Genomic DNA, 12,290 nt, shown 5'->3' with positions numbered 1-12,290 from the left:
ATGACACTTGATTTTCCTTTTCAGGTATTCAAGCAAGATACAATATGATGATGTTGCGCGCATTCTCCTGATCCCGTAAACTTATATGCAATTCTGAAGGACAGAGTGATTCCTCAACAGAATATGTAAGTTTCATTAATGGATTAATCCGTAATAAATGTATTTTCAGTTTATTGATTCATCCAGATTGTCAGCATGTGATATCCGTGAAGTACATTTATTAAATCTTATTATTACACGTGAACGCAGTTTTATCAATTACTATAACGTAGCCACCGTTTCGTGAGTTGCGGAAAATTTGATAAGACTATAGTGCAATTTTTGATACCATCTATAATCGAGAGATTTGTTACTCAAGTGGACCATTGCGATCATTCATTCTTGCCTTTTCCGTTCTACATCTTCTCATTTTTTTTTTGGGGGGGGGGGGATTTTTTCCTGAAAACTCCATGATGGAGTGTCACTCATACAGGCAGCATCTCTATTCCCCGTAAGAATCTTCAAATGCCCTGAATAGCCATTTTTTTTTTTTTTTTTGGGGGGGGGGGTAATCTTCTTTTCTGTAACTGCAGTATTATTAAAGTAAATCAAATCAATGTTATGAATGAGTAGAGGGGGCTATATTTTCACTTTTTTGTGTGTGGTAACAGGATTAGAGGTGTCAACCATAATGGGCATCATTACACCCATTGCCATGGCCAGCACCCGGACCATCATCTGTGGCAAGCTCAGCAACGGCTGAATGGCTGAGGTCTATAAGTCTTACTCCTTTCCTAACTGTGTAAAATATACAGCAAACTGATGTTATATGATGTTGTCTTACTTTGTTATTTTATGTAATGAAGACTTTGAGCTGGTCAGGAAAAATGTGGGAATATTTGAATATGCCCTATGTCATAAATGTATGCAGGCCTACATAAAAGGTGTGTATTTTCATCTAAGTCCAAATTCGCCACATTTTTTTTTTCAACATGACTTTACTCAGGTTATTCCACATCTATTCTTTTTTTTTCAGCTCTAACTTAGTGATGTCTGCATGCTGTCTCCTAATTCCCCGTCTGCCTGGAGAGGACATGCTGTATGTCTGTGACAAAGTAAGTGCTGCATTTTTTTTTTTTTTTTATGGGAGACGGGAATTCCATCTGCTTTGTGACTAGAAATATAAGAGGAATATTTTTTTGCAACATTTATTATGTTTTACTTATATGACAAAGAGCTGAAATAAATCTATCCGGCCGGATTTGTTTAGAAACCAATATCACAGCTTAAAGGGATGGTATAGTCAAATTAGTGGAGGTGAGGATTTGGGCTTTTAACTTTTTGTGATATACCAAGAACCTACTTATGAAATAATAGAGAGTATGCCATTCTAAGAGGAATTCTAAGAATTATTTGATGAAAATTGGTTTTGAAATGGATGAGGCATCCAAAAACAAAATAAAACGCAGCAATCGTGATAAAAAGTGGGTCCTATATTATATTATTATTGCTCTGATTTGGACATCACAGCTATTTCAAAACCATTTCTCATTATCTCAGCAAAAGATGTTAGAAACCTGAAGTATATCTCAACAAAAACTATACAATCAATTTAATTTTCCATTTTCTGGTCAATGGTCAGTTGCAACCTGTTAGTTTATGTAAGCAACAAAACTGCGTAGTGTAAACGACCTATTTCCTTTGAAATTTTATTCAGTTATTATCTATTCATGCCAAAATCTCTTTCAGAACTGGGCAGGACTAAATCCCACAATCTTCACTGTGAATGCTGCGCACTAGTGACATCACTATTTGGCTGGATGGTTGTGAAATCTGCCCGAATTCCTGTATACAATCGTGTCTTCCTTCGCTACAATGTCTGCGGTCTTCTGTGCTCTGTGGCTTTGAGTATCCCAGACAAGACAGAAACACTCGATGCATTCTTCAGCAGTACATTGTAAGCCTTGATCTGAACAGGCAACTATCACGAAAAAAAAAACCTACGGCATTTCATTAACAATATTTGTTTAATATTGACTGGCCCTGAGGGAGGTACCAGAAAATATTGCCCAAACTGAAAGCATATTGCCCGAGTCGAAGACGAGGGCAATTTGTTTTCAGTGCGGGCAATATTTATCTGGTACCTCCCGAAAGAAAGGCCAGTCAATATCATAATTATTACCTATCCCTTAGGTAAATTAAGAAAATATGTAAATACGGCTATACACTGATACAGATCAAGTCACATTTGACTACCTGTAGACCATCAACATGTTGAATAATTGCAAAATTGTTCATCAATGTATATCATTCAACTCCAACTTCAAAGATACATATGAAGTTGTAACAGGCAAACTTCAAACTTCTGAACGCTCTTACACATTATTTTTAAAAACTGACGGTCACTGTGCAATTACTGAGCACAAATGGACTAGTCATTGCCTAGTGCTGCTGTAAGTGGTCGACCTTGTATGAGCTGATTTATCAGCGTTCTTCTGCGGTGCGTGTAACTGACACCCTGGACGTCGTGGAAAGTTTTCTTTTCGTGGTCGATCCAAGGAAGTACTAGGTACCTCCTTGGTCGATCGGAATGTTTACGTTTCAAGCAGGGAGGTGGGGAGAGAGATTCCACTCTCTCTCTCTTCCAACCTCCCCAAACCGGAAGATTGCACTGTTTGCACACATTGTTTTGTGCACGGTGCGGTGTGTGTAACCGACACGCAGCGACGTGGCGAAAAGCATATTGACTGCTGACCTCTAACCCTGCAAAATAACAACTCCTGAACTTTAACCCTGCAAAATAACAACTGGAATTGCCTCGCAAAACTCCCTCGTATAGGTAATAATGTTCAATAATTGCCTTGATATAGTTTACCAGCCTAACGTTTTCATGGTGTATACTTTTACAAGGAATTGTCACCAGAGAAATGATGCTGTTCAGGTTGTCCCTCCGTTCGTACATCAGTCTGTAATCGATTATGGCAACGTTGTATTACGAAGGGAAATGAAACGAAAAGTACAAATGGACAAGTTAATGCAGGGAGATTACTTTAGCAGTTGAACACATCGTGACAAATTGAGGAATATCGGAAAATCCGTTGAAGAGCTATATATACACATATATTTAGAGTTTCAGTGCTGCCATTACCAGATGAGAAAGCTACATCTTTGACGTCAACCATGGAAAATTATATAAAGAAATGTAAAGAAAATAGGCATAGTTTCACGTTTCTAGCATTACAAAAGGAGCACTTGATTTACTTCTTTCCAGCAGGGCGGGGGGTGGTAATATTACCCTTAACATTATGGCAACGACAAATAATTTGGGGCAATTTGTACTTTTCATTTAGAATCTGATTTTTTTGGAATTCCCTTGATATTTTCTTCATATACGTTTCCATACATGAAAGTGACACTGAAACTTTAAAAAGTGCATAACTTCCACTGGATCATACGATTTTCCATGTTCACTTATGTGTTCTTATGATATTGCTCCAATCCACGGGTACATTTAGGTTTCATTCCCCTTTAAGTACTGTTTGAAGTATCCAAATGAAACTTTGCATATGTATGTACGATTGGACGAGTTACTTCTACCACCTTGTGGGTGCCAGCGTTCAAGGTCAAATATTGTAGGTCATTGTCAAATTCTACAATGTAATTTCGTGCTCTTTCTTTGTATCTCACCTGGTAAGCACTGTTGACATGGTATTGTGGTGTTCTTTTAATAACTTTCCACACTTTTGAGCTATATGACCACCAAATTCACTCCTCAGATCATCTAAAGATGGCTGTCAAGTGTTGATATTGGTGAAGTCCGACTCCGTCAGCAGTCAAAAAGTCAATGAGCTTACATTTGAAAATCAGTGTAATCACAAATTCAATATGTGGGCAAGACATCACTTCGTTTTGTTAGATGGTGAATATTTGTGAAGCTTCCGTTTCGAATTCATACAGCATCAGCATACCTCATGTCTGAGAATAGTGGTAAAGAAGATTAGAGACTTTGGCAACAGCATGTAAAATTCGCAAAATTTTATTTTGTGCCTTATCTGCTGAACAAACGTCGTAGGAGTACTACAACCTGTTAGGCAATGTAGCGGAACAATAACTCTATCATTAGCGTCATAGAATAAATGACAATGATGTAGTTCTGAAGCATACTTTTCATTAGATACTTTTGCAATGACTCCATGTATACTTTTAATCGAACTAGGTATATAATCATCAATGACTTGTACTTGAATAGCGACAGAATGAGTGGGTGAGGAAAGTTTTCTGTAACGTCATTAAGGAAGAAGGGAACGTGTCAATATTATGCTATTTGTTCCATAGTTATTTCTGAAGTGGATAAATGTATTTTCCTAAAACATTTTTCATTTTATATATACCTACGTTGCATCCAGATGCCTTTTCGTTGAAAAATGTGGGCAATGTATTCAAAGGTCAAAGATCATACGTTAAAGGGCCTAGGGTATACAACATTTCACTAGTTGTTGTTTTGTTTTGTTTTGTTTTGTTTTGTTCAATTTTTTTTTTTGGGGGGGGGGAGGGGACACGGTTCAAAGTGTCCTGAAACCTTGTATAATACATGTCGTCGGTGTTTTCACGAACTGACGCTATTTCGATTTTGGTCAAAATTTTCAAAATCGAGATATTGGTACCAAATGAAAGTGCTTTCAAAACTCTACCAAATCCCAAAATTTTAGATCACAAAATTAATTATTCTTAATTTTATCAAAGAAAGAAAAAAACGACGGTACTCGAAATATCGAGAAATTGAGAAAATGGAGTTTCACGAACCGACGCACGAAAGATACGCCGGTTCGTAAAACCCGAATTGCTACGGTGAAGAGCAATGCGGGTTTTACGAACCGTCGCAGTTGCATTACTTTGAGCTTTGTTCAACTTACTGGCCTAGAATTAGGTTTTGGCCCTAATCCAGATCTCAGAGTGAGAACCAAACCTTCTGAAAGATGAATGACGGCCTAAACCAGCCCACTGTCCACGAGTGAAGTGAATGGTAAGCTATAGTCCTATTAAAATCATGCTCAAAATAACAGTTTCAGTTGGACTACCATAACCATTAATTGCGGTAGTGTGTAGTCCCATGTATTCAATCGCGTGATGCTTATGAAGCCTAGTCTGTAAACGCCATCCAATTTCAAATTAGATCCCAAATCATATTATTTATTGTTTCTTTTCAACTTATGTCGTTACTTCTGAGACTACTGAGTACTGTAGTCGTAACGTCTGTGTGCAAGACATGCAGATTGCAAGATTTCAAAGTCTCGAAGACACTAAAAGCCTTGACTTTTGAGTTGAAAATGAAATCATGAGATTGACAAAGTAGGCGTACTAAACTAAAAAAAAATAAAAAGTCTAACAGTAAAATTCAAAGGAAGAGTAAAGAATAAAGTTAGACATGTTAGACTTTTACTTTCAAGTCTAACTATTAAGTCTAAGTTAAGACTTTACTTGTAATACCAGTTACTAAAACTAAGATCAGCTGAAGTCTAAGACCAAGTCAAATTAACACAGTTCAGAGCCATACCGGTAGTCTAGCTCTAGATGTACATCTAGACTAGTGGTAATAGTAGGTAGAGTCCACCATTTTTTCCCCCAATCTTTACTGGTCCATTCCAGAAAAAGTTACTGGTCAGTGTCCAACAGTGATTTTTCCTGGTCAGGGACCGTCGGACCAGTGCCAGTGTGCAGCGTTGGTGTAGATGTCATCTATGACAGTATGTGGTCTAGTGATACTACCTAAACACTACGAGTACTCTACGGGTTAGGTGGCTTTCCTGTACAGTGCAGTGTTAAAGTATACTTGTGAATTCAGCCCTAGTACCGTACTGTGTGTAGTGTATGTCTAACGTTAGTTCGAGTGGAGTACCTAAGCACAGCGGTGGGGCTTTTTTCCCCTAAAACTTGTGAATGTGGCCCAACCAAATGGCGTTTATATATTTACGCTTGATTGATAGTGATACAGTGGCGCTGTCGATTTCCACAGCAGCCATACATAATCTTTTGTCCTTTCTTCTTTCCTTTTTTCCCTTTGTTCTTTCACTCTTTTTATTCTTGGAATCGAAGGACTTCCTAAGAAATGTCCCTCGACTGATTTAACCAGGACTCTTGAGTCCTGGTAAACCTAACCTTACCGAGTAACCGTTAACGTTTGTTAGGCCTAACATAACAGTAACACTGACTTAGCCCTGTATTGACTTTGTCTTTGGCCGACTTACTGAGATGGCGAGTCTCACTCTTTAACGTTAGTCTAAACGTAGTCGCTAGATCTGTCAGTGTCAGTGTCACCGGTTATTGTATATGGTGCCATCTCTAACGTACTTTAACAAGTTGATGTTAGTTATCTATGTCAACTTACTGATTTAGTAATAGTGGTACTGTCATCCTGTTGGACATCGCCGAAATATCATCCGTGACGTGTTAATTTCGTGTCACAAAGACAAAAGTTGCCAAGATCTAATAGTATTAGATGTCTAGATTTAGATGTAGTCTAGATCTAAGTAATATGAAATCTGTGTAACTTAAAAGTGAAAGGTCTAGACTTCACTTAGTCTATAATTAGACCAGACATTCATGAGGCAAAGGCCTATTTAGTAGATCTATTCTTATTCCATTTTAATGTCAATTCCTGCTAACTCGCCACGTGTTATTCCTAAGGCCAAGGACTTCCGGGTTAGTGATTTTTTTTTTTTGGATAAATACCAAACAGCAGACGAGTTTCATTTGCATTCTTGCACAGACTTCATGAAAATATGTGCAGTATCAAAGAAATATGATGCACATGACAATGCCACTGTTTTATAGGTGAATGGTTAATACTTTAAAAGCTGAATGATAATGTAGAGTCTTGGTCTAATGAAGATGATACAGTCTCTGATAAGAAACAGGTTTGATTGTCGTAGACTGTTTCCCAAATGCAGGTAGTAATATTCAGCTACTTCAATGCAATGCCTTGTTTACAAGTACATGTAGATTTATATTCATGTGAATGATAATTCAATTTCTACATGAGACTTACTAAGTGCTAGACATAAGATCTTGCATCATTAAAATGTGTAAATGACGAGACAATTTGAATATGGATCAAAGACGAACAGCAGTATATTTTGACATTCTTTGATCCTGCATAGGCCTACCATTTTGTTTTATGTTTAATATAAATAGAGCAAAATAATTTCAACTTCAGTTTTGTTGGCTGATTTTTTTTTCTTCTCAAAATTAAAGTTGTATCTTGTACCATGATGTTTGATTTTAATCAAAAGTTCTTAATTTCTTTCTTTTCTTTCAGATGACTGATGCCATGTAGTAGCGAAGAACTGGACTGTCTCAGAAAAGAAAAGAAAAAGTACAGGGTCGTGTACATCATCAACGGATGTGAATACAATGGTAATTAGAGTCTAGGTCTAATCAAGATGTTAAAGTCTCTGATAATAAAGAAGTTTGATTGTCGTAGACTGTTTCCCAAATGCAGTTAGTAATATTCAGATTTTTCAAAGCAATGCCTTATTTACAAGGACATGTAGATTTATTCATGTGAATGATAATTTAATTTCTACATGAGACTTACTAAGTGCTAGACATAAGATCTTGCATCATTAAAATATGTAAAAGGCGAGACAATTTGAATATGCATCAAAGACGAACAGCAGTATTTTTTGACATTCTTTGATCCTGTATACCATTTTGTTTTTTGTTTAATATAAATAGAGCAAAATGATTTCAACTACAGCTTAGTTGGCTGATTTCTTTTTCTCAAAATGAAAGTTGTATCTTGTATCATGATGTTTGATTTTAATCGAAAGTTCTTAATTTCTGTCTTTTCTTTCACATGACTGATGCCATGCAGTAGCGAAGAGCTGGACTGTTTCAGAGAAGAAAAAAAGTACAGCATCGTGCTTATCATCAAGGAATGTGAATACAATGGCTTAGGAAAGAAGACAATCTACAGATAGGATAGAAGGGAGAACTTGGGATGAAGGGCGACAACATAAGGACGGTATATCTACATTAAAATGTGATTGTAGAGTGGAAACATGAAAGAAGATTCTAAGATTGAAGGTGAAAACATGCATTCCATTCTGTGATGTCGTAATTACAATTTTTCTACACTTTAATAACACTACTAAGAGACATTTATATCAAGGCAAGCTTCATGTGGATATGGAATGTTAGATTTTCTTTAAGTGTTCATTGGTATGTATTTCATGATAATAAATCTTGAAGGTTTTGTGTGGTAATCATAACCTTGTGATACATCTTGATAAATTTCTAAGTGCACATTGGCAATATTCAGATGATGCTGTAATCAGATGAAGTTAGATGGTTAAATAATCATTGCATAGTTGTAATAGTTATCGACTGAGGATTAACATGCCCTTCACTGATTTATTTTTCGTAAACGGTGATAATTGCGAGTGTCAATCTAAATTGTCGGGGGCATAACCAAATGTGTCACACTGTCAAAATGTGTATATCAGAAACTTTTCGCTCGCTGTACGAATTTTCACAGAAAACAGATTTATGAGAGTCACAAATGGTAGCTTAAGGCCCGGTCCCACTGCACTTACGGATGCAAAGAGGATGCAGAGCGTAAAAAAGATCTTGCCATCCGCTGGAAAACGCTACGCATCCGCTGTGTACTCATCGCATACGTGTTACATACGCTCTATCCATCGAGCATCCGTCCATGGTGATTTCATCCGCTCAAAAAGTTTTAAGCTGCTTAAAACTTTTAGAACGGATGGACTTTCCGCCGTGTACGATGTAAATCCGCGACATATACGAGCAACAAACGTTGTACGTCCGTTATCATCCCTTAAACGTCCGCTGTATCCTCTCTGCATCCTCTGGGCATCCTCGCAACTCACATCCGCTGCAGCTGAAAACGGAAAGAGGGAGGAAAGATATGGTACATGGAACGTCTCTACATCGTTAATAGCACGGAAATAGAAAGGATGTAAGCGTATGCATCTCGTATATAAAGTATTTAAAACGGACAAAGCGTTTGTATCTGGGATGTATCTCGTATATTTAGGATGTCTGGAGTATGTCTTGAGTATGTAGAAGGACACCTAGCGGACAACCGATATTTTGTATAAAAAGGGGGAGAAAAATCATCTGGATCTCAGTACGAGTCGAGCAGCCGTGGTGTACAGGCCTCATTACCCTTGGTCTTGGTCTTCAACATCAACTGTTTTCCATCATGGATGATCAAAGAGTCCATTTGATAGCTGCACTCATTCAACAGCGGAACCACAACCTGTTCAGTCTGTATCAAGTTTTAGACAGAAGGAGAAGAAGGAGAAGAAGGAGACGTCCAAGAGCTGTGTGGGTCCGAGGATGGATCGTGAGAAGAATGGAGTTTGGACTGTATGACCAGTTGATGGTGGAGCTGAGGAATGAAGACCCTCGTGCATTCCATCACTTCATGAGGATGCCACCAGCCATGTTTGACGAACTAGTAGAGCGTCTGAGACCGAGGTTGACCAAGCCTAGCACCAACTTTCGTCCCAACCTGGACCCTGGATTGAAGGTGGCACTGACTCTGCGGCACCTGGCCTCTGGAACCACATACAGAAACATGCAGTATGCATGGAGGGTGCCACACAACAGCATCAGCAAAGTCGTCAGAGAAGTGGTAGAGGCCATCGTTGAAGAATACGTTGACGAGCTCCTCAGGTGCCCAACCACTGAACAAGGCTGGAAACAACTTGCAGAAGATTGGTATCAGAGGTGGAACTTTCCTCACACCGTAGGAGCCATAGATGGGAAGCACGTGGCCTGCAAAGCTCCAGCCAACTCAGGGTCCACTTATCACAACTACAAGGGCTTCTTCAGTATCATCCTCTTTGCCATGGTTGATGCTGACTACAAGTTCATCTACATCGATGCTTCAGGCAACGGGTCAGCTTCAGATGCCCAGATATACAACGCAAGTGACCTCAAGGATGGGCTGGAACGCAACCTCATCATGGGTTTTCCTGGTCCAGACCCCCTTCCCAATGACACACAAGATGTGCCCTACTTCATCGTTGGTGATGACGCATTCTCCCTCAGAACCTATCTCATGAAGCCGTACAGTTCAAGATACCTCACCCGTGAAGAGAGGATCTTCAACTACAGGCTGTCCAGGGCAAGACGGGTGGTGGAGAACGCCTTCGGCATCCTGGCTAACAGGTTCCAGATACTTCTCACCACCATGCAGCATGACCCAGAGACTGTGAGGAGCATCGTGGAAGCTTGTTGCATCCTGCACAATCTCATGCGCACCCGCTACCCAGTGTTGCAGAACAGACTAGTCGACCGTCAACAAGGGAATGGGGACATGGAGCCTGGTGAATGGAGGCAAGGACTTAATCTGATGGACACTGTGGATGTACAAGGCCACAACAGAGCTTCACGTGAAGGGAAGAAGCAGCGCAACCTCCTGAGACACTGGTGCAACTCCCCAGCTGGATCAGTGGAGTGGCAAGACAGGATGATAGATGATTAGAATGGATGCTTCCTTGAGACTGTTGCGTAAGACTGATGAGATTGTGCCATAAGAACACAGCGTTACAATGTTGTATACTTGTAGCTGTTTATTGTTAAGAACACAGCGTTACAATGGTGTTGTATACTTGTAGCTGTTTATTGTTAAATTTATTGTTAAATGTATCTTGTGGGGTCCTACAATGAATAGGGCATTAATAAACAGCTTTGTTTAATTCAAACTGTGTTGATGGCTGAATAAATTGTATTGATAATAAAGGTTCATAATATGTGTGGCAGCTTGGATGGTGGACCATACAGTCCAGTATGTAGTTGCAGTGCCAGTGTAAGTCCGGAGGTTTCCCTATCCCACAACTTTCAAGAAGTCCAAAAGTCCTTTATTCCCCAGATAATAGTAAAATACAACATCAATTCAATCATAGTTTATTTCCAATCAACGAAAATCAAAACATAGTACAAAGTATACATGTCATGAAATGATATTGTTCAAACATTTGCAAAAGATTCATGTAGTACAGTGCACTCCCGTTACAACGAACACGGTTATAACGAAATTTCGTTATAACGAAGTAAATCTTCTGGTCCCAAAATTATCACCATGAAAGTCTATGGTAGAAAATTCGCTTATAACGAACACGGTTATAGCGAAATTTCCGTTATAACGAAGTCTCTTCCGAGCGCCACCAACAAAGAAAAACAAAAGAAATGTGCTCCGTTATAACGAAATGCGAATTGCTTTCGAAAATACGTAGCGGAACAAGCATTTATAGCGTCTCTGCATGGGTGAACACTTCACACCACTGTGTGTTTGCTCCTTATGTCACGCACAGTTTCTGAGGGGAACTTGCGTTTATTATTGTAATACAGTTATCCCATCACATTTCACATAGCTTTCCAGTGTACGATGAGTATTCAGCAAACATACTATGATATATTATATACGTGGTTCCTTGTTTTCGTTATATCTTTTATTAATTTTGTTCGGTTATAACGAAATTTCGTTATAACGAAAGAAAACTGCCGGTCCCGAGCATTTCGTTATAACGGGAGTGCACTGTATACGAGATAAATTATATAACAACATTCATTGTTTGAACAATATCATTTCCTGACATGTAAACTTTGTACTATTTTTTGATTTTCTTTGATTGGAAATAAACTATGATTGAATTGAATTGAACATCACTTGTGTAAACGGCCCTTTTGCCCATCAATAAAAAAATAAAAACCAAACTGTGGCCAACTGATCCCAGGCCAGACTATGTTGGTGGACCATAGCATGCTGTCATGGTTGCATTGCATAGTCAGAACTCCCTGTGTCCAATTCTTCACAGATAGTATATGACTTAACTGTTTTGATAAATAAGGTAACAAAAACAACAACAACAACAACAACAACAACAACAACAACAACAACAGTATTATAATCTTTGGCCACATAACTATATCAGGGATTTTTTTTTCCAAAATTTGAATTAAATTTAACGTGTATAACGTTAAGTTTAACTCAAATTAGCGTTTCAAGTGTTCAAAACAAGTGTTTCAAAGACTTAACCAACACTTTATTAAGGAACAAATGCAAAGTTTTAACCTTTTTTTTTCAAAGATTTTTCCAACACTTTATTAAGTAAACAAATAATGCAAAGTTTTGACCATGTTTACCAAGTTGTTATCACCACTTTATCAAGTAAACAAAACATTTTTATAAGTAAAAAGAAAAGTGCTGGTCACAAGTGTTCATAAGAAGTGTTTCAAAGTTTTTAACAACACTTTATTAAGTAAACAAAAAAGGC

General features: G+C 38.3%; 1 protein-coding gene across 1 annotated transcript; it reads left to right on the top strand.

Moving 5' to 3' along the window:
• Nucleotides 1-9,208: 9,208 nt before the first annotated feature.
• Nucleotides 9,209-10,556, top strand: LOC140242924 (putative nuclease HARBI1). Its single transcript, XM_072322673.1, has one exon. The coding sequence runs from the start codon at nt 9,209-9,211 to the stop codon at nt 10,496-10,498; it is 1,290 nt and encodes a 429-aa protein (XP_072178774.1). The 3' UTR covers nt 10,499-10,556.
• Nucleotides 10,557-12,290: the final 1,734 nt, after the last annotated feature.

The sequence above is a fragment of the Diadema setosum genome, chromosome 2 (assembly GCF_964275005.1).
Source record: "Diadema setosum chromosome 2, eeDiaSeto1, whole genome shotgun sequence".
NCBI classification, from domain to species: domain Eukaryota; kingdom Metazoa; phylum Echinodermata; class Echinoidea; order Diadematoida; family Diadematidae; genus Diadema; species Diadema setosum.
This window is presented reverse-complemented; position numbering and strand designations above follow the sequence as displayed.